Source organism: Piliocolobus tephrosceles, chromosome 6 (genome assembly GCF_002776525.5).
Source record: "Piliocolobus tephrosceles isolate RC106 chromosome 6, ASM277652v3, whole genome shotgun sequence".
NCBI lineage: Eukaryota > Metazoa > Chordata > Mammalia > Primates > Cercopithecidae > Piliocolobus > Piliocolobus tephrosceles.
Genome location: NC_045439.1, coordinates 29,664,556 through 29,687,068, shown reverse-complemented (window position 1 = coordinate 29,687,068; position 22,513 = coordinate 29,664,556). Strand labels below are relative to the sequence as shown.

General features: G+C 49.0%; 1 protein-coding gene across 1 annotated transcript in view; it reads left to right on the top strand.

The window, feature by feature from the left end:
- The window catches only part of LRRC74A (leucine rich repeat containing 74A), a 42,015-nt gene extending 20,141 nt beyond the window's left edge, over positions 1 to 21,874 (top strand). Inside the window, 7 exon segments of the mRNA XM_023184605.1 lie at positions 5,625 to 5,710; positions 6,484 to 6,678; positions 10,770 to 10,865; positions 13,007 to 13,153; positions 18,091 to 18,198; positions 19,168 to 19,250; positions 21,850 to 21,874. Of these exon segments, the coding sequence (XP_023040373.1) occupies positions 5,625 to 5,710; positions 6,484 to 6,678; positions 10,770 to 10,865; positions 13,007 to 13,153; positions 18,091 to 18,198; positions 19,168 to 19,250; positions 21,850 to 21,874 (740 nt within the window).
- Positions 21,875 to 22,513: the final 639 nt, after the last annotated feature.

The following is a 22,513-nucleotide window of genomic DNA, read 5'->3' as shown; positions in this document are numbered from 1 at the left end:
CAATTAGACAATGATAAATAGCCTCAATAGAGCAATGGCCAAGGCATATGCCTTGAAGAAAGTCGAGTGCCCAAATCTCTTTACTAATTAGATAAATGAAAGGTTCTCCTTGTCATCTATTAAAGCTGTGAAAGTTTAAAGCCAGTGAATGTCAAAGGCTGCGGACAACCGAGCAAAATAAGAATGCTTCTAAGCTGCCAGGCACTTTTGAGAACAACTTGACAATCCTTGGTAAACTTGAAAATGTGTCTATCCTCTGATGCAGAAATTCCCTCCCATCAAGGGGAATTGTCTCAGAGAAGCTGTCACACATACACAGAGAAATGTGTGAGGAGGTTATTAGAGCATTGTCATAAAAGAGAAAAAAAAAATAGTAACAACCTAAATAGTCATCCCCAGGCAAATGAGTAGAAAAAAGGAAGTTGTCACAGGAGTCTAAGCAAGACAGGAAAATAGCTTGAGCTCAGGGAGGAGGTGGGGATAGAGAAGAGTGAATGAATTCAGAATATATTTTGGGGGTAAAGCCAAAAGGACCTGCTGATGTGAAGAATGGGGGAAAGAGAGAGATAGACTCATGGTCATTTTGCTTCAGCTATTGGTTGGATGACGGTGTTGTTTACGTGGATGGAGACAACTCAGGGAGTAACAGAGACAGGAGGGACAGGAGATAGGAGCCCCGTTTTCCATTTTGGCTACGTGATGTTTGCAATGGCCATTTGACACCTGCATAGAGAAGTCAGGTAGATGGTTTGCTGTATGAGTTTAGAGCTTGGTGAAGAGATCAGGGCTGAAGATACACATTTGTGGGTCATAGGTATATAGATGTATTTAAAACCATGAGGTAAGATGAGGTCATCTAGGCAGGGAGTGTAGACAGAGAGTTGAGTAGGTGGCCATCGAACTGACCTTTGGGTCACTCCAACGTTTTTAGGTTTCACAGAGGAGGAAGAGGAACCTGAGGAGTGGTCAGTCAAATAGGAGGGATACCAGAAAAGTGAGGTGGCAGGAGCCAAGGAAGGGAGCAGTTCAGGAAGAAGGTTGGCAGTTGCGTCAAATGCTGTTGAGAGGTCAAATAAGACAAGGATAAAATAGTGACCATGGCACTTGGCAGCATGGAGAGTTAGTGACTTTGAAAGTACTATTTTAACTATTCACAGTAACAAAGACATGGAATCAACCTAAATGCCCATCAATGGTAGACTGGATAAAAAAAAAAAAAAAATGTGGCGCATATACACCATGGAATACAATGCAGTCACAAAAAAAAACAGTGAAATCATGTTCTTGGCAGGAACAGGGATGGAGCTGGAGGCCATCATCCTTAGCAAACTAATGTAGGAACAGAAAACCAAACACCACCTGTTCTCAATTATAAATGGGAGCTAAATGATGAGAACACACGAACAGAGAGGGGAACAGACACTGGGGACTAGCTGAGGGTGGAGGGAGGGAGGAGGGAGAGGAACGGGAAAAATAATGAGTACTAGGCTTAATACTTGGGTGATGAAATAATCTGTGCAACAAACCCTGTGACACAAGTTTACCTATATAACAAACCTGCACATGTACCCCTGAACTTAAAATTTAAAAAAAAAGAGGAAGTGCTGTTTTAGTGGAGTGGGTGAGTATGGAAACCCAACTGGAGGAGGTTGAGTTGAAAATGGAGGCCTGGCACAGTGGCTCATGCGTGTAATCCCAGTGCTTTGGGAGGCTAAGATGGGAAGCCAGGAGCTCAACACCAGCTTGGGCAACATAGTGAGACCCTCTCTCTACAAAAAATTCAAAAATTAGGCCGGGCACAGTGTCTCATACCTGTAATCCCAGCAGTTTGGGAGGCTGAGGCAGGTGGATCACCTGAGGTCAGGAGTTCAAGACCAGCCTGGCCTTGAGGCAGAGGTTGCAGTGAGATGAGATCCTGCTAAAGCCTGGGTGACAGAGTGAGACTTCATCTCAAAAAACAAAAAATAAAAATAAAAAATTAGCTGGGCATGGTGGCACATGCCTATAGTCCCAGCTACTTGGGAGGCTGAGGTGGGAGAATTGCTTGAGCCCAGGAGTTAGAGGTTATAGTAAGCTGTGATCATGCCACTGCACTCCAGCCTGAGCAACAGAGTGAGACCCTGTCCTCTAAAAAGAAAAAGAAAATCGGATGCAAAGCAAAAAGAACACTATAGGCAACTGCAAAAGTTCTGCTGGGAAAGTTGGAACAGAAAGAGGGGGCAGGAGCCAAGGGAGACATAGAGTCCAAGGAGGGTTCTTAAGGATGGAAAATGCTGAGAGGAAGAAAGAAGAAACTGATGCTGCAGAAGAAGAAGGAGGTAATTACAGGAGCAAAGTCCATGAGAAGGCTGCAGGCAATGGAGTCCAGAACAGAAGTGCAGAGCTCACTGGCCTGAGAGAGCAGGAGGGACAGTTCATTCATGGAAAAACAGACGTGGAAAGGGTGGTGCAGGTGCAGGTGCAGGTAAGTGGAGAGATTTCATGGTGGCATTTAAAGCCTGTCATTGCTGCTATTTTCTCAGTGAAGTAGAAGGCAAGATCTTCAGCTGAAGTTCAGTTCATGCCACTAGAGTTGATGGGAGGGCAGGAGGTATAAAATACCATGTAGGAGGGAGGAGCAACATGTAATGGAAGCACCTTTCCATGTGGGGCAGTTTGAGTCTCTGTCTGAAAGCTGAGGTCATAAATTTAACGTGAGACAGACTGTGCTCTCTTTTTTGCTTTGTTTTTGACACGGAGTCTCACTCTGTCGCCCAGGCTGGGTGGAATGCAGTGGCACGATCTTGGCTCACTGCAGCCTCTGCCTCCTGGGTTCAAGCAATTCTCATGCCTCAACCTCCTGAGTAGCTGGGATTATACACCCAAGCCATCACGCCCAGCTAATTTTTTTGTATTTTTGGTAGAGATAGGTTTTCACCATGTTGGCCAGGCTGGTCTCCAACTCCTGGCCTCAAGTGATCCACCCTCCTCAGCCTCCCAAAGTGCTGGGATTACAGACGTGAGCCACAGTGCCCGGCCTGTGCCCTCTTTTAAAATTGTTATAATCGTACTGGAAATGCAGCTTTTAAAAACACTTACTATTGCTGGGTGCGGTAGCTCACGCCTGTAATCCCAACACTTTCAGAGACTGAGGTGGGTGGACCACCTGAGGTCAGGAGTTCAAGACCAGCCTTGGCCAATATGGTGAAATCCTGTCTCTACTAAAAATACAAAAAAATTAGCTGGACGTCGTGACTTGGGTGTATAATCCCAGCTACTTGAGAGGGTGAGGAAGGAGAATCACTTGAACCTGGGAGGCAGAGGTTGCGGTGAGCAGAGATCGTGCCATTGCACTCCAGCCTGGGCAACAACAGCGAAATCCGTCTCAAAAATTAAAAAAATTTAAAAAAAAATTAAAAAAAAAAACACATTATTTGAAGTGATTGCTATGTGACAGGCATCATGTTGGGCATTTTACATCGATCGTCATAAAAACTCTATATAGGTTGATTTCTCCATTGTACAGATAAGGAAACAAATGTAAAGGAAGGTTAAGTAACCTGCCTGAAATCACACGTGTAGTAAGTGGTGAGGTCAGAATTACAATCTAACTTGTGTGGCTATTTGAGTGATGCAGGTGTGTAAGGTGTGGCTTAAATGAGGGAACTGGCAGAGAAGAGGAAATAAGGGTAAGAAGAGAGTGAGGGAGAAAGGGGAGGTGGTAATGAAGACAGGAGAAAGTTTGTTCCCAAAATTATATAAGGTGTTGTGCACTTTTTACTAAAAACTCACACTGAGGGTTGACACAAAGAGAAGCATGATCAGAACATAGTGCACTGTTCATAAAAAATAAGAAATAGGCCAGCTGCAGTGGCTCATGCCTATAATCTCAGCACTTTCGGAGGCCGAGGCGGGTGGATCACCTGGGGTGAGGAGTTCCAGACCAGCCTGGCCAACATGATGAAACCCTGTCTCTACTAAAAATACGAAAAATTAGCTGGGCGTGGTGGCAGGCACCTATAATCCCAGCTACCCGGGAGGCTGAAGCGGGAGAATCACTTGAACCCAGGAGGTGGAGGTTGCAGTGAGCCGAGATTGTGCCATTGCACTCCAGCCTGGCGACAAGAGCAAAACTCTGTCTCAAAAAAAATAAAAAGAAAGAGAAAAAGAAAAGAAATAAGACATTATTCCTGGGCCAGAGGCCTAAAGGCAGTTCCTCCCGTTCAGTAATGGTTCAAGAGGACTTTAGCCTTTCCGTCAATGGCCTCCTTGGCATAACTGTCCCACCCAAATAAAAACAACAATAATAGTGTGTTTAAATAGGATGTTCCAACCCTGTGGAACATGTAAGCAAAATCATCTTCAGGTCAAAACAAAAGTATGATTTCTATGCAAACCCAGCTTCTCACCAAGCCTGATGCCTCCCCACTTCCAACTCATTGTGCCCCTGAGCCTCTCCTGGAGAGAAATTCTGGAGTCACCACTGCAGCCATGGCCTGCCATGATAAAGACATCACGTGACATAATATGCCAGGTCCATCACAGCCTTCCTGTGTAAATACAGCCCCTGAAGATGTTTTCCAGCTGCTTCTATTTTAATTCATAATATTCCACCAGATAAATAATTCTTGCTTTTATTTATTTACTTATTTTTGAGATGCAGTCTTGCTCTGTCACCCAGGCTGGAGTGCAATGGCGCCATCTTGGCTCACTGCAACCTCCGCCTCCCAGGTTCAATCAATTCTTCTGCCTCAGCCTCCTGAGTAGCTGGGACTACATGTGTGAGCCACCACGCCCAGTGAATTTTTGTATTTTTAGTAGAGACAGAGACAGGGTTTCACCATGTTGGCCAGGCTGGTCTCAAACTCCTGACCTCTGGTGATCCACCTGCCTTGGCCTCCCAAAGTGCTGAGATTACAGGTGAGCCACCATGCCCGGCCAAATAATTCTTACTTTTTTTTTGAGACAGAGTCTCACTCCTTTGCCAGGCTGGAATACAGTGGCGCCATCTCGGCTCACTGCAACCTCTGCCTCCCAGGTTCAAGCGATTCTCCTGCCTCGGCCTCTCAAGTAGCTGGGACTAAAGGCACATGCCACCACACCCAGCTAATTTTAGTATTTTTAGTAAAGACGCAATTTCGCCATGTTGGCCAGGATGGTCTCGATCTCTTGACCTCGTGATCTGCTCACCTTGGCCTCCTAAAGTGCTGGGATTACAGGCGTAAGCCACTGTGCCCGGCTAATTCTTACTTTTATAAATGATGCCATGGTAAACATCTACAAGCACCTTGCTCTTCCCATATTCTGTGCTGTCGTCTTAGGTAGAGTCTCAGAGGTGAGTGATAGAGTATGCATATTTTAATGGGAAAATATCTGTGATCAGATAATATCTGCCAAATAGACTATACCAATTTCCTTCCCACCTAAACTGTGTAAGGAGGATTATTTCACCACATCTTTGCCAGCTTTGGGGATCATCTTACAATTTTGTGTTTAAATGAATAACTAAAAAATTATTATCTGAGAATTTTACTTTGCATGACCACTGAGTGGTCTTTATCCCCAATGTCATGGGCATCTGTTAACTCTGAGAATGGGTTTTCTGGGCTGTGGGAGATGCTAAGCCAGTTCCCTCCCTGTTTCAGCCATCAATGTGGGACTCACGTCACTGGATCTGAGCTGGAATAACTTCCACACAAGGGGAGGTGTGGCCTTGTGCAACGGTCTCCGGGTAAGGCACTCTCTAGGAGTGGTGGGTGGAGTCCAGTTGAAGATAGCCAGGGCCTCCCATTCTGCCATCCTAAGCCTCTTCCTCATGGTCACCATCAATGAGGGTGTACTGAGCTCTCATCAAATACTTTTCAAGTTATTGGTCTCCCTCCCGCAATTCCTGGATGCACGTTATTCTTTTTTTTTTTTTTTTTTTTTTTGAGATGGAGTCTCACTGTGTGGCCCAGCCTGGAGTGCAGTGGTGCATTCCCCGCTCACTGCAACCACCACCTCCCGGGTTCAAGCGATTCTCCTGCCTCAGCCCCCTGAGTAGCTGAGACTACAGTTGTCCGCCACCATGCCCAGCTAATTTTTGTATTTTTAGTAGAAACATGGTTTCACCATATTGGCCAGGCCGGTCTCAAACTCCTGACCTTGTGATCCACCAGCCTCCCAAAGTGCTGGGATTACAGGTGTGAGCCACCGCGCCTGGCCTGCACATTATTCTTTAGTATAAATCGTATCTGCTGAGGCCAGAGTGGCATCTTTGGATACACTTCAAGAGGGCAGTTTAATTAGTGGGTAGGGAATGACCAGAAGCCAAAGGGAGGGAGTCTCATGAGCACTTGAGGCTGAGCCCAGCTGGGAGCTCTGAATGATCTGGCAAATCCATCGGTCCTGGGGACCACTGAGCGCCCAGTCTGGATGCCAACAGGGAGTAGAAGTCAGGGCCCTTGTAGTTGGATAGGTCACGCACAACCTTGATGCTGGTGCTGTTCTCCCCTCTTCCTGGAGGGTAATGTGACCCTGACAAAGCTGGATCTCTCCATGAATGGCCTTGGGAATGAGGGGGCTGTGGCCCTAGGGGAGGTCCTCCGACTCAACAGCTGCCTGGTCTACCTGGATGTCGGCGGCAATGACATTGGCAATGAAGGGGCCTCCAAAATCAGCAAAGGACTGGAATCCAATGAAAGCCTCAAAGTTCTGAAGGTAGTCTTCAGCTGGAAAGGTGCTATTGTGTGTATGTGTGTGTGTGTGTGTGTGTGTTGGGGTGAGTTGGGGGCTGCATAATACTCGAGAGAATAATTGGAAACATCTGTACTTCATATATGCATGTATTTATTTTTTACCACCTCTTGGCTGTAAATGCAGTGACCATTCTCTACTATAAAGCCAGTGTCACCCTCAGTGCTCCCTGGTGCACTACAGATCTTCCTAACAGGGCTTCCTTCCTCCCATCTGGGTCTCCTTCAGGATCTTCTCCACATTGCCACCAGAGTGTGATTTTTTCCTTCTTTTTAGACAGGGTCTGGCTCTGTCCCCCAGGTGAGAGTGCAGTGGTGCAAACTCGGCTCACCACAACCTCCGCCTCCCAGGTTCAAACCGTCCTCCCACCTCAGTCTCCTAAAGTGCTGGGATTACAGGCATGAGCCACTGTGCCTAGCCCTCAGAATGTGCTTTTTGAACACAAATCTGACGTCCATTCCCCTTCCTCCAGCCCCTCAGTCTCCTGTCTTTCAGCTTAGACCCCCACATGGCTTCCTGTTGCTCAGATCCCGTTCGCTGAGCCCCAAGTGCCCCTCCAGCCTCAGTCCACCCAGTGCTCTCCCTTGCTCTGCACCCAAGACCCCCTGGTCTTCTCTCCGCTCCTTTCCTCCTACCACAGAGGCTTGGCCGCTCCCCCTCCACTTGCTTGTTACTGGGATCCTCCGTCTAGGGGACCTGCTCCCAGAGCCCTGCTCCCTACTTCCCATAGAACTTGCCGCCCTTTCTAATTCCATGTACATAAGGGCTCTTTGCTCACCTGTCATCCCCTCGAATGTGAAAGCTTCATCAGAACGAAGACTGTGTTTGGGCCAGGTACGGTGGCTCACACCTGTAATCCCAGCCCTTTGGGAGGCCGAAGTGGGTGGATCACTTGAGGTCAGGAGTTCAAGACCAGTGTGGCCAACATGGTGAAACCTTGTCTCTAATAAAAATACAAGGCCAGGTGTGGTGGCTGAAGCCTGTAATCCCAGCACTTTGGGAGGCCAAGACGGGCAGATCACGAGGTCAGGAGATCGAGACCATCCTGGCTAACACGGTGAAACCCCGTCTCTACTAAAAAATACAAAAAACTAGCCGGGCGAGATGGCGGGCGCCTGTAGTCCTAGCTATTCGGGAGGCTGAGGCAGGAGAATGGCGTGAACCCGGGAGGCAGAGCTTGCAGTGAGTTGAGATCCAGCCACTGCATTCCAGCCTGGGCGACAGAGCGAGACCCTGTCTCAAAAAAAAAAAAAAAAAAAAATACAAAATTAGCCAGGCGTGGTTGTGCATGCTTGTAATCCCAGCTACTTGGGAGGCTGAGGCAGGAGAATCACTGAACCCAGGAGACGGAGGTTGCTGTGAGCCAAGACCATGCCACTGCACTCCAGCCTGGGTGACTCGAAGATTGGTTTTCCTATCATTAAACTCCTTATGCCTAGTCCCTCATACCTAGCATAGTGTTGGGCACATAGTAGAAGCCCAGTGAATATTCATCAAATGAATGAATTAATGAATACATATTTCATTTTAAATTAATTTACTTGTAGATGCTAATTTATAATATAGATGCTATTGAGTGGTTGGAAAATAAATGGAAGGTGAGGACTTCTATTAATCATCTCCCTTTCTGGGGCTCCTGCCAAGAGCCAGCTCTCACTACTCATAGCCTCACCTGGTAATGTGGGCTCTGTTAGCTCCACTTGTCAGATGAGAAAACTGAGGTTGTGTGACTTGCTTATGCCACACAAGTAGCAGGAGGCAGAGAGAAGCCTGCTCTACCTGGTTTTCCGTGGCAACCAACTCCCTCAATATGTGAGGGTGACTGGGGAGACCACAGATGTCAGGGTCCTGAAGCAAAAAAAACAGTAAGGAAACAGGGAGGAAGGGGATGCCATCTGAGAGGACAACCATGAGGAGCTGCTAAGAGGACAGGAGGAAGCCAGATTCTGACAGGCAGGAGCACAGTGACTACAGACCAAACAGATTGGCCATCTAGTGACCAGTAGATCTGGGAGTCCCAGCTGGGGTGGAGCGGGGCCAGGCATAACTCAGACAGAGACTGACCCAGGCTGTGGGTGGCTCAGCCCCATTGGCTGAGGAAGCCAGGGACAGTCTGAGAAACTGAATTTTAAAAGACTAAGCAGTTGCCTCAGCAAAATGGCAATAGGGGGCTTTGCTGTTTTGTGGGTATACATGGTTTAAACCATTTTTGCTGCTTTTCTCATTTTTCCACAGTGACCATATGTAATGAATATATTTCAATTTTCTAAAATGTTTTAGAAGTAAAAGAGAAAAGTTTAAGACAAAACTCTTAGTTTGGCCACCATGGAAACCACATCAACTTTGCCACAGGAATTATCTATGGGTCTCCACATCCAGCCCTGGTGCCCATTTCCCCTAAACTTGGAGAAATAAGGAATTCCCATTAGGAAGTGAGTCCAGCAAAGGATTCTAGATGCTGAGCTCCATGAGGCCTGGGCCCCAGGCCTGCATTTTCTTATAGGAGTATATCAGAGCCTGGGACACAGCTGACATATACTAGGTGCTCAGTAGGAGTTTTGGCTGCCTCATGATGAAGCCACTTAGCTGAAAGCCTTCAATAATAAGAACTACTGTTCATTGACAGCATACTGCTTACCAGGCACTCATTTTAATGCTTTGCCTGAATTGGTATGGTAAGTCCTCAGAGCAGCCATAGGTGACAAGTACAAAGCGATCAGGGAATTAATGAAACACCAGGCAGCTGGTAAGCAAAGCCACCAGGCTCCAGAGTCCCATCCGTTAACTTCTATCCATGCTTCAGCAGCTCCTAGCGCCACTGAGATAATGTCCTTGTTCCTTCTCCAAGCCTATATGGTTCTCCATGATGTGGTCCATCCCAGCTCTGTGGCCTCATTCTCTCTGCTTCTGCTCACAAACATCTCGTGCTGTTTCACACCCCTATGCCTTTGCGCTTGCCTACTCTTTACTTCTTTGGTGAATCTTGTTTCCTCCTCTGGTTTTGCCCCCATTCCTCAGACCTCACCAATCCTCATTCGTCCTGCAAGGCTTAGCTCCATGGTCCCCTCCTCTATGCTGCATGCTCCTTTCCTTGCTCCTGCAGTACCCAGGTGTACCTCTGTCACTGCTGTCATAACACTTCTGATGCTATTGGCTTGTTTGCCTTTCTCCCCCAGTTACAGTGTTAAGCTACCCAAGGGCAGAAACCTTGCCATGTCTGCCTATGTGTCCCTCAGTGCTTAGTCCAGTAGCTGGCATATGGCAAGCCTCTAATTAATATGTGCTGGGTGGATGGATGGATGGGTGGATGGATGGATGGATGGATGAGCAGTGAGATGAACAGATGGCTGGCTGGCTGGATGGATGGATGGCTAGATGGATGGATGAATGACAGGTGGATGGATGAGTAGATGCACAGGTAGATGAATGGATGGATGGATCGATAGATGGTTGGATAGATAGATGGTTGGATAAATGAGCAGTTGGATGGACAGATCTGTGGGTGGATGGATGGATGGATGAGCAGTGAGTTGGATAAGTGAGTGGATGGATGGAGGGATGGATGGATGGATGGATGGATGGATGGATGAGAGATGGATGAATGAGGAGATGGACAGGTGAATGAATAGATAGATAGATGGTTGGGTGGATAAGCAGTGAGATGGACAGATGAGTGGGTGGGTGGATGGATGCACAGAGGGGAGAGCAGTGAGATGGATAAGTTGGTGGTTGGATGAATGGATGGATGGATGGATGGGCAGATGGATGAGCAGTAAGATGGATGAGTAGATAAGTGGATGAATGGATAGATAGATGGTTGGATGGATGAGCAGTAAGATGGACAGATGGTGGGTGGGTGGATGGATGGATGGATGGATGAGCAGTGAGATAGGCAGACAGATGGATAAACAAACAGACGGACAAGGAGATAATTACTTACAGAGAAGTCTGGGTATGAGACAGAGGTTGTGATTTGATGAGATGTAGCAACTGTGCTCTGGGCCAGCCTCATCCTCCCATCTCAGCCTCCTCTTGTCTTGATTCTCCCTCTGTAGCTTTTCCTGAATCCCATAAGTATGGATGGGGCTATTTTACTTATCCTGGCTATCAAGAGGAACCCCAAATCCAGGATGGAAGAGCTTGATATTTCTGTAAGTGATCAAATGGTAGTTGCTTGTGTCTGGGCACAAGCCAGTGACCCTGTCCACTCTATACTCTGTGTTGGCCGGAGCCAACAGCTCTATCCCTCACAGGCCCTCACACAAGTGCTCCATGAAAGGGTCACTTCTTTTGTTACAACTCTACCCTCTCCAGGGATCCTTTTAGGAAGCGTAGCTATTTAGTCAGTAACATCATAGTGAGAAATAATTTACCAGATGCTAGAAACTAGGGCTATGAAAACCTGAGAGTAGAGATAAGGAAATGCCAAAAAAAAAAAAAAAAAAGGCAGGAGGACTCCAAAACATAATTCTTTAACATCAGCTTTTCTGATGGAGTGGCCCTGGGTCCCAGAATGTTTCCAGAATCACAAAATTTGTAGAACCTGGGTATTAAAACACATACTTTAGTTTCATTTCATGAGTTGGCCTGTTAGACTCAGAGCAGTATTTTTGGGTGAATATCTCTTGATAAAGGAGGAAAGCTCCAGGAGGTGACTTCAGATCCTGCTGGGAACTCTTGCCTGAATCAGCGTATGGGTGGCATATGATAATAGCCTATACTTGTCTACCATTTTATACTCTTTTTTTCCCGAAGTGATTTTGTATATGCCACTCATTTTTATCCTACTTTAGAAGGTAGATCGAATACTGTATTAATTTCCTAAGGCTGCTGTGAAGTACCACACACTGGGTGGCTTAAACAACAGACATGTATTGTCTCACAGTTCTAGAGGCTGGAAGTCCAAGAGTAAGGTGTCAGCAGGCCTGATTCCTTCTTAGGGCTGTGAGGGAGAATCTGTTCCCGACCTCTCCCCTGGCTTCTGGTGGTTCCTGTCATGCTTTGGTGTTCCTCAGCTTGTAGAAGCATCACTCCCATCTCTACCTTCTGCTTCACATGGCATTCTCCCTGTCTCTGAATCCAAATGTCCCCTTTATATAAGGACAGAGTCATATTAGATTAGCACCCACTCTAATTGCCTCATTTTAACTTGACCATCTGCAAAGACCCTATTTCCAAACAAATTCACATCCATGGGTCCTGGGGGCTAGAACTCCAACATCTTTTACTGGGAGGGGGCAAAAGTCAACCCACAACAAGTACTTTTCCTCATTTTCCTGTTCTACATATAAGGAAATTGAAACAGAGAGTCTCACTCTGTTGCCCAGGCTGGAGTGCAATGACACGATCTTGGCTCACCTCTGCCTCCTGGGTTCAAGCAATTCTGTGCCTCAGCCTCCGGAGTATCTGGGACTACAGGGGTATGCCAACATGCCAGGCTAACTTTTTGTATTTTTAGTAGAGATGGGGTTTCACCATGTTGGCCAGGCTGGTCTCAAACTCCCGACCTCAAGTGATCCACCCACCGCAGCCTCCCAAAGTGCTGGGATTACAGACTTGAGACATCATGCCCAGCCTGAATTAGCCTTCTCCTTCCCCTTTGTCAACAATGCCGCCATAACTTTGAACAGTATGGAAATTCCTCTTTTGTAGATGCTCCTAGAACTTTCTCTAGAATCTCTACAAAGCCTTCTGCCCTTAAGCAGGGGTTTAATTCTTTGGAAGGGGGAAATGTACTCCAAGCCACATCTGAGGAATGAAGCAGGTTGACCAAACTGGTGGAGCCCAGGTTTGATCAAACACTATTTCACAGGACGCATTTTCTCCTGTGTCCTACAAACCAGCTCCAAGGGCACTTCCAGAAGGGGAAGTTTCCAGTTCGTCCCTGGTCACTTATTGGAATCAGGGATCCTCTTCCAGGGCACTTTCTCTGACGAACAACACTCAGGCAGACATGGACATTTCAGGGCTTTAAGAACCGTCTTGCCACTCCATAGCCGTATCTCATCTGTCAGATGCAGATGCCATCTGAGAGCAGAACTGAGCTGGCAGCAGGTGACAAGCCACCAGCACTCAACAAAAACATCCCATCAAAATTACACAGGAAACTTACAAGTCAATTTACAAGCTCCAAAATACCCGAACTATCCCAGTCCGGGAGCAGCACTGAGAACAAACTGAAAGAGACAAAACTTCCTGACTTTGGCTCGGGTGGAAGGGGTAGGGTGCACTGGTTGAGCAGTCACGATGGCAGTGCCCTCATCATCATGGGTCCCCTCTCTCCCTGCCACAGAACGTGCTGGTGTCCGAGCAGTTCATGAAAACGTTGGATGGAGTGTATGCCGTTCACCCGCAGCTGGATGTGGTGTTCAAGGCAGTACAAGGCCTCTCTGCCAAGAAAACCATCTTTTTGTTGACAAACCCCATGAAACTGATCCAGGTGAGCTCCTGCCTTCCTCTCAGGGCCTCCAGGGAGCCCTGGGGAAAGGTGGCTAATGGCTCCACATCAGTTTCCAGACTTTCCCTCCCCCACAGTGTCTGTACAGCCCTCTCTGATAAGGAATATCTCAGTCCCTTGGACTGCATATATGGAATGAATATTCTCTATGGTTACTGGATCCCTCAGCAGTGCTTCCTCATCCCCAGAGGAAAGGAAGAGCTGAGATCTAGCTGAAGGGGACAGGTGGACAGGATGGATTCTCCCACCCGGGCTCCTCCACCTGCTAGCGTATGACCAAGGGCAAGTTACTAAAGCTCTCTGGGTCACAGTCTCTTCACCTGTAGAATGGGCACAACAGTAGCCACCCAGTAGGATTGCTTGGAAAATCAAATTATGTAAAATGCATGAAGTGCTTAGAAGGTTGCCTGCTATAGAACAAGCACCCGCTTATTATAGACACAGTTTCTTTCCAACTGCTGGTAAGGAGGTCAAGACATCCCTGTGGTCCGGATGGCTATCTGGCAGCTTCAGCCAAAGAGAGACGCTTCAGTCCTTTGTTTCTAATGGTAACTTGCCTCCGACTCATCTTTTCTTAGATTAGCTCTGGCAATCACAGGAGGCAGATGTAACAGTGGAAATACAAAACCAGAGAATATTAGCACCTAAAGGGATGTTATTGCTCCTCCAGTCCCATCGTCTCACAGACCACTGCCCAGCCCCTGCTCTGGTGTTTCCATGGCAGGCCTCTTACCCTGCGGTGGGGGCGAGGAGCCTGCTGCTGGCCGCAGAGCGGTTACTATCAGGGGAGCAGGCATGGGCATGGCGCTCTGCCAATGCACGTTCTGCAGGGTGTGTCCCTGGGCTGCTTCCTGCCCCTGATGGGTCTGCTCTGTGCCTCAGTTTCCAGAACTAAATAAAAGAGCTCCCACATGAAAATTGCTATGTGAAAAATTCTAGAAGGCAAAGTGGTGTCAAGTATTTGTACGAGTAAGATGACTTCAGAGAGAACCAAGGGCAAACCTGTTTTGCAAGGGGAGCAGGGTGCTCCAGTGAACAGGAATGGAGCTGTCTGATGCAAAGTGGAGGCCCCGCCTCCTGTTTTAAAGATGCACACAAAAAGAATCTTGGAGACCAAGCAAGACATGCAGAGTCAAACATAGCCCTTCCCCTCAGGGGACCGACAATCTGGTTGGAAAGATGGGATGGATACAGTGATGACCCACAGATCATAGAAACTTTCATATGGCCAGGCGCAGTGGCTCCTGCCTGTCATCCCTGCACTTTGGGAAGCAGAAGCAGGTGGATCACTTGAGGTCAGGAGTTTGAGACCAGCCTGGCCAACATGGCGAAACCCCGTCTCTACTAAAAATACAAAAATTAGCCAGGCGTGGTGGCAGGTGCCTATAATCCCAACTACTTGGGAAGCTGAGGCACAAGAATCGCTTGAACCTGGGAGGTGGAGGCTGCAGTGAGCTGAGATTATGCCACTGCACTCCAGCCTGGGCGGCAGAGCGAGACTCTGTCTCAGAAAAAAAAAAAAAAAAAGGGGGGGTCATATGATACACAATTAAAAAGTGACAGAAGCAGAAAATGTAGTCGAAATCCAAATAAGAGATCAATGTAGGATTGGGCAACCAGAAAAGGATGATTTCCTGGAAGAGATGGGATCGGGTAAGGGCCCTGAAGAATGTCAAAGACTGAGGTGAGCCACAGAGGGTGGGAGTGTTCCGGCAAGAGGCTCCCGCCAGCAAAGGTGCCGAGGTGGAAATGCATGCAGCATGTTCAAGGGACACTAACACATGACTGCAGGTTCATAGAGGAGCCCAAGAGGCAAAGTTGGCAAGGGAGGCTGGGCTGCAAGTGGCAGCCCTCAGATTTTAGGCTCCGAGTTTGGCTTTGATTCCATCGGGAACAGGGAGCCAGTGAGAGCTGTTGGGCAGTGGATGTGATGCAAATCCAGCAGGATTGAGGGGTTCTGGCAATGGGGAGTGAATTGAAGAGGGTTAAAAAAAAAAAGTAGGAAACCATATGACCACACTATTGTAGCACTCTGGATGTAGCATGACAGCGTGGCTGAGAATAACAATGGAATTGAAGGGCAGATGTAGGAGCTATCATTATGGAAACATCTCCAGGACTTGGCGAGTGGTTGGGTATGTGGGGTTGTGTATTGCATGCATGTGAGTGTGTGTGTGTGTGTGTGTGTGTGTGTGTGTTGGGATAGGAAGGCCTGTGATGATAAGAGAAACCCAAAGATAACCCAAGATTTCAAGCCCAAGGGACTGAAGGAAAGATTGCCAGAGGCAGGGAAGTGCAGATGGGGAAAGTGCCTGCCACCTGGCCCTTCCTGTCTCTCCACAGACCAGCCCCACTGGGGCGCTTCCGGATCCTCTTTGCATCAGCCCTCCCTTCACTGCAGGCCTGTGTACGGGCTGGGCAGGTCCTTCTACCTGGAACACTCTTCTTCTTGCCCTCTGTGTCTCGCTCATTCCTACCCATTCTCAGGTCTCTACACAATGTCACTTCCTAGGGAAACACTCCTTGGATTCCCTGGTCAAGGGCGAACACCATTTGTGTTCCTGAAGCCCTCGGCTTCACCCTTTCATTGCAATCCTGTGAACTCCTCCAGGGCAGGGCTGTGTGGGGTCTTAGTAGTAGCACCTACCAAAGTAGCTGGGCAAGGTTCTTAGTTGCTGGCCACAGAATTTACTCCAACTAGGTTAAGAGTAAACAGGAGAGAGACCATAGATATGTCAGGAGGGCTGAACAAACAGACCCTTGTTAGATTCCAGAAATGGCTCTCAAAGCACCCCAACTGGGTTGCCAAGAGGTTGCTCCTTCTGCTATCATCAAGAAGCTGCATGACTGCAGAATGCCCTGCCCAGTCAGGAAGCAACCACAGCCGCTGCCCACCACCTGCCTCTCTCAAATCAGACACAAGCCTCACACTTACATCTCAGGCAGGTGCTTGGCAAAGGCCATCCATTCTGACCCCCAGCTGCAAGGGGGCTTGGGGAATGTCGCTTTCCGCTTTCCAGCCTCTGCATGGATGAGAAGCCTGCTGTGAAGACACAGCAGTGGGTGCTGCGGGCTCACCCACGGCATCTGCCACAGCGCTCAGCAGCAGTGCGCAGGATTCAGGGGATGAGGGGCACTTCGGATGTGTTGACTGAAGTGCCGGTGGGGTGTCAGCAGCCGTGGAGGATGGAAAACTGGAAATGTAGCTTCGGGAGGCACTCCGGAAGGGTGGGAGGCCGTGCACTTCGGAAGGGGAAGTGTGGGGAACAAAGAGCAAGGGCCCCAGGGCTGAGCCCTGAGGAAATGCTTCGTGAGCAGGACGTTGCCAGAAATAGCTATGGATACAGCAGGACCCTGTCTGAGTTTCTGAGAGTGAGGGGAAGGGGAGAGTGGCCGGGGGGACGCGGGGGTCACAGTGGGGAAGAGAAAAAAAATGCTTAAAAAGGACCTAAAAGAATATTGTAATATTGTAAGACTGGGTGCGGTAGCTCATGCCTGTAATCCCAGCACTTTGGGAGGCCAGGGTGGGAGGATCACTTGAGGTCAGAAGTTCAAGACCAGCCTGACCAACATGGTGAAACCCCCATCTCTACTAAAAATATAAAAATAGGCTGTGCATGGTGGCGCATGCCTGTAATTCCAGCTACTCGGGAGGCTGAGGCAGGAGAATTGCTTGAACCTGGGAGGCTGGGAGGCGGAGGCTGCAGTGAGCCAAGATTGTGCCACTGCACTCCAGCCTGTGCGACAGAGTGAGACTCTGTTTCAAAAAAAAAAGAAAAGAATATTATAATGTCATTGAAAAGGTGTTCACATGTGAACAGTGGGTTCTGTAAAACAGTAGGTTTAGTAGAAAGATGAGACATTAGATAGAGATAGATAGATAGATAGATAGATAGATAGATAGATAGATAGATAGATAGATGATAATGTTATACAGATAGATAGAAGTTAGACAGATTGATGTCAGATAGATAGCTAAAAAGATAAAAGGGTCCACACCAAGATATGACCTCCGTGTGGTGGTGTTAGATTTATGGGTGATATTTAAAATTTTCTTCTGCTAATCTAAAATTGCCTTGCAACGTGAGTAATAATACACTTGACCCTTGAACAACACGGGTTTGAACTGTGCCATTTCATCCACTTTTACATATTTGGATTTTTTTTCAATAAATACAGTCAGTCCTTCGTACCCATGGGTTCTGCATATGCAAATATGGATCCAAAATACAGGATTTGAGGAATGAGAAACCCACGGATATGGAGGACTGCCTTTTCATATTGGTGGATTTTGGTATCTGAGGTGGTCCTGGAACCTATCCCTTGCAGATATCAAGGGATGACTATATTTTTTAAATGAAAAAAATGAAATATCCTTTTAAAAATACTCTAACAAAGTATGTTTCCATGTGAGCATTGACGTGAAACTGTGAGAATCCTAGGAATTCATAGAGCCAAACCATCACATCATACAGTTGTGGTTTAACCTTTTGATCTCTGAACATCCACCCACCATCCACAGCACACCGTCCATACCAGTGTTAACAGATCACATGTGTAGATAATGATCATGCCCCATCTCGTTGGCACTGCGACGGCTGAACAGCCTTGACTCCAGTCCTTCCATCTTTGGAATGGAGGGAGCGTCTGTGCCGTGCCAAGGGGTTCCTGGAAGCCTGGCAAGCACACAGGAGCCATCCCGGCATGCACCCTTGCCAGGCCTGGTGGGTCTGCACTCGGGTCTTGGTCTTAGGGAACGGCCAACATGTGGAAGACTCAGGCTCCTCACTTTGGCCTTCTGCCCCTCTCAGCCGTGCTAGGCCTGGAAGCATGGGCCACCCTTTTGTGGGAGGTGAGGGGACCTGCAATCACTGTTAGAAGGCCAAGTGTTTGCTCCTGGTCTCTTCTGCTTCTCTCAGAACTATGCAGACCAGCACAAAATCACGGTCATGGACTTCTTCAAGAGCTTGAACCCTACCGGGACAATGAAGATGTCTGTGGACGAGTTCCAGAAAGTGATGATAGAGGTGTGCTGGGTCCTAGTGGCCACAGGCTGAGTGTGAGTGAGTTTGTTGTGTATGTTTGTGTGTCAGAGAGAGGGGAGAGGAGGAGAAGGAGCAAAAGAGCTTGTGAGCACTTCCTAGAGCTTCCTGGGATGGGCTATGGGACACTCCCCTCATTTATCTCAACCCAGAGGGAACCGAAGACCTCCCTCAACCCCTGCTGAAGTCATTCCTGTGCTATGGCTTGATGCCACTGGGGACCCGAGATGCCACCCAGAGACACATCTTCTATCTTGAGGTTTTTCCCCCCATTGCATTTCACTACTGGGCAGATAACAAAGGGAGTGAGAGAGGAGACCACATCCCAAAGTCCCAGCATTTCCACCTTGGGCCATATCATTTTTCTGAAATCCCACATTCCTCTCACTCCCCATGTAACAAAGGTGCTGAAAGCCCCCTGTAATGCATACTTGAAGGGGTCTATCATCAGAGCATCCCAGGAGAGACCTGGGCCCTGCAGGAAAAGGACTCCAGAGGAGAAGTTCCCGGGGCCCAGGCAGGGACAGATAAGGCAGTCGGTGTCCGGTGCCCAGTGCTCAGGCCGGGGGCGAAGAGGCTGGTCGGGACTCAGCGGCAGGAAGTAAGAATGAACTTCACAGGATGCAAAGGAGAGTCCTGTCCCCTTCCCTAGCCACTCGCTCCACCTGACTCTGATCTCCTCCTCCCTTATTGCCCCCAGAAAGGGGAGGCCCTTTGGAGTCTAGACAATGACCCGTGGGCAGGGAGCTTTTTCCAGCCCCTCCATGCTGTGGAATAAGTTTTCCCCTGAGCTCTCAATCAGTTGCCCTCCACAGTCCCAGGAGGAGTGAGGCATTGTGTGTGGGGTGTGTGTGTGTGGAAGGTGTGTGTGTGTAGTAGTGTGGGGAGGGGGGCATTCGTAGGGAGGGGTGAATAGAGTTCTATTAACTGCACATGTTCCATCCACCTCCTCAGCAAACCAAGGTCCCTCTGAACCAGTACCAGGTCAGGGAGGTGATAAAGAAGCTCGATGAGAAGACAGGCATGGTGAACTTCAGGTCAGCCCAGGCCCCACGACGCTCCCCGTTCTCTGCAAAGGGCCCTGGCTAGGCTGATGTGAGCTCCCCCCGGCTGCCCTGTCTACACTTTGTTACTTGGGTCTTCACCCACCCGCCTATTCCCTGCATGCCAAGGCCAGGCCCCGCTGTCTACCCTCCTTCTCATCCCCAATTCACTTGTTTAACGAAACTTGAGCCCAATCAGTCGCTGCTGGCTGCTGGGCCAGATGCTAGGGACGCCAGCGGGAGGAGCCGGAGCCCACATTCACAGCCCAGGAAGACAACAGGCAAGGGAGCAGATTTTTAGGCCCTGATGAGGTGAGAGGAGACATAGGGGTGTGTACCAGGCACCCCTGCAGCCCAAAGAGGAAGTGTTGCTCAGGCGGGAGGCGGCAATGTTTCGGGCGAGACAGAGCCCTAGACAGAGGGCGGAGGCACACAAGCACCAAACGCTAACGGTGTGTTAGGGACTACAGTCCCTGCACTCTGCCGTGGCTTGGCAAGTGAGGGATGTTGTATCTTAGGCCAAAGTCCTTGAAGAGAGAGGACAGGTCCATGGTGCTGGTGACGCCTGTAAGCAACCCACAATGAGTCCCTACCACATGCCTGGCCTCTCCACTTGCCTAACAGGCACGCTCTCAGCCTCATGGTGCCCCATGGCAATGCTGCCATCACCCCACTTAGCAAGTGATGAAACAGAGCTCTAGAGACGTGCAGCAATGAAGCCAAGTTCACCGGGTGCAGTAGCCCATGCCTATAATCCCAGCACTTTGGGAGGCTGAAACAGGAGGATCACTTGAGCCCAGGAGGTCGAGATAAGCCTGGGCAAGAGAGCGAGACCCCTATCTCCACTAAAAACCAAAAAAGCACATTAGCTGAACATGGCAGTGCATGCCTGAAGTCCCAGCTACTTGGGAGGCTGAAGTGGGGGGATGACTTGAGCTCAGGAGGCAGAGGGTACAGTGAGCTGAGACTGCATCACTGCACTCCAGTCTGGACAACAAAGTGAGCCCCTGTCTCAAAAAAGAAAAGAAAAGCAGCCAAGTTCTCACAGCTGGGAAGGACAACTCTGGCCGAGACTCCAGGCCTGAGGGGACCACACCTGTTCTGCCTCTCGCTGTGCTAGACCGCCCAGCCCAGGCGCAGGACACAGTTGTCCCTGCCAAGCCTGGGTCTGCAGCTGGGCTCCCATCTGTCTCGGTGGCCCTGTGGCTGGACTGTGTTCTTAAGAGCTTCTGTGGGACAAGGCCTCCCATCCAGCCCTGCCCCACGCGCCTTCTCCCAGTACCTCTTTCCTTTGCTCCACTCAGAGTCGTCGTGTGGAGAAACCACAATGCAGACAAGAAAGGCAGCCTGACCCAGCTGCAAGCCCTGCTCTGCGGAACAAGGCTGCAGCTGTGTGCGGATCTCCTCTCCCTTTAAAACGGGGAGATAACTGTGGCACCTGGGAGGGGCCTGTAAGGAGTGAGTGGGAGAAATGCACACAGCGACCAGCACAGGGGACGTCACTCAGTAGTGACACTGGCATCCAGCAAGAGGGCCCCAAAGGTGGCTCAGGCCCGCCCTGCTACCACTGGGCCTCTCACTCCTGTGCTGCTCAGCAGCCTGCCCTGTGCCCCCTCACCTGCCCCCTACCTAAAGTGGCACCTCTTGTTCCTGGGGAAGCTGATGGCAAGTGCCCATTTCAGAGGCTCCAGACCAGGTTTCACGTCCAGCAAAGTCTCCAGGTTTGCAGGCAAGGTCACATGGCCTTCGAGAGACAGAACTGGGGTCTGGGTCCCTGAGTCTCAGCACCCGAGCAGGGAGCCCTTGGGGTCGCTTCAAATTGCCCTTCAGATCACACACTGCCACTTTATCGGCTGTGATTGAGGAGCAGAGTTTTAATTTTTATGGTTGCATGATCCTTTTCATTGTTGTTTTACGTTACAAATAATATCTCATTGTAAAAATTCTAAACCCGGCTGGGCGCGGTGGCTCACGCCTATAATCCCAGCACTTTGGGAGGCCGAGGCAGGCTGATCACCTGAGGTCAGGAGTTCAAGACCAGCCTGGCCAAGATGGTGAAACCCCACCTCTACTAAACATACAAAAATTAGCTGGGTGTGGTGGTGAACACCTGTAATCCCAGCTACTGAGGAGGCTGAGGCAGGAGAATTGCTTGAACCTGGAAGGCAGAGGTTGCAGTAAGCTGTTGCGCCATTGCACTACAGCCTGGGTAACAGAGTGAGACTCCATCTCAAAAAAAAAAAAAAAAAAAAACTAAACCCCCAGAAGAATAGCAAGGGAAAAAAATGAAGGTCCATTTTTATCTCCCTCCATAGTTCACTCTGCCTCCCCAAAGGGCTCTTGCAAATGGTCTTAAGTGCACATTTGCATGCCTTTCCCATGTACTTATCATAAGTGTGTGTGTGTGTGTGTGCACACACACACATGCACACATGTATAGTGGGGGAGATATAATGGTTAACAGCATGACCTCTAAGGACAGAGATGGGTTTACAAATGGTCTCCTTTGGATTTGAGCCTATCTTAACATTCTTGCCCATCAGCCATGAGGCTGTATGGGTGCTCAGCATGTTTCCCTTACCTTTCGTACCAGTTTGTTGAACACAATGAAGCCATAGCAATAAGTCTGGTCTGGAAAGAAGTCTCGGCGAGAGGAGTCCTGGCAAGTCGGATGGTGGCAGGAAGGAGAGCAAGAGGTGGCAGAAATCTCGATGGACAGATGCTGTGGCCAGGGCTGGGCACAAGCAAATAAAGTCTGGCTTGGTTCTGAGCGTCCTAGGCTGCTGGTGGTGTGCCCATCACCACGGGGGCCACCTTCTGCTTTTAGTGACCACCAGGGGACATGTCAATGCAGCCTCGTTAAGAGCTGCACAGACAAATTGGGAAGTGACGGGGTTGCTAGGCAGCAGGGAAAGAGCCTCAGAGAGCAGGTCAGAACGTGAAGGTAATCGTCATAGTGATTAGAAATGGAGTCCAGGGGAGACCTCCATGGTGGGAGGCAGTGGTAGGGCTAACAGATGCTGAGGGAAGGAGGGCAGGGGCCTTTAAGAAGCAAACAAATGCTGTGGGGTCACAAGGAGGGAGCCAGGACAGGAGACCAAGAGAGCGGGCATCCCATCCTGGCCACATGACCTTGGAGTCCCAGTGGCTCCCCTTGAAAACGGAGCAGCTGCAATAAAGCCTTCCCAGTCCATTCTAGGAATCTATCATTCTGCATTTCACCTTTAAATTCATTAAGAAACTGGGGAGACAGGAAG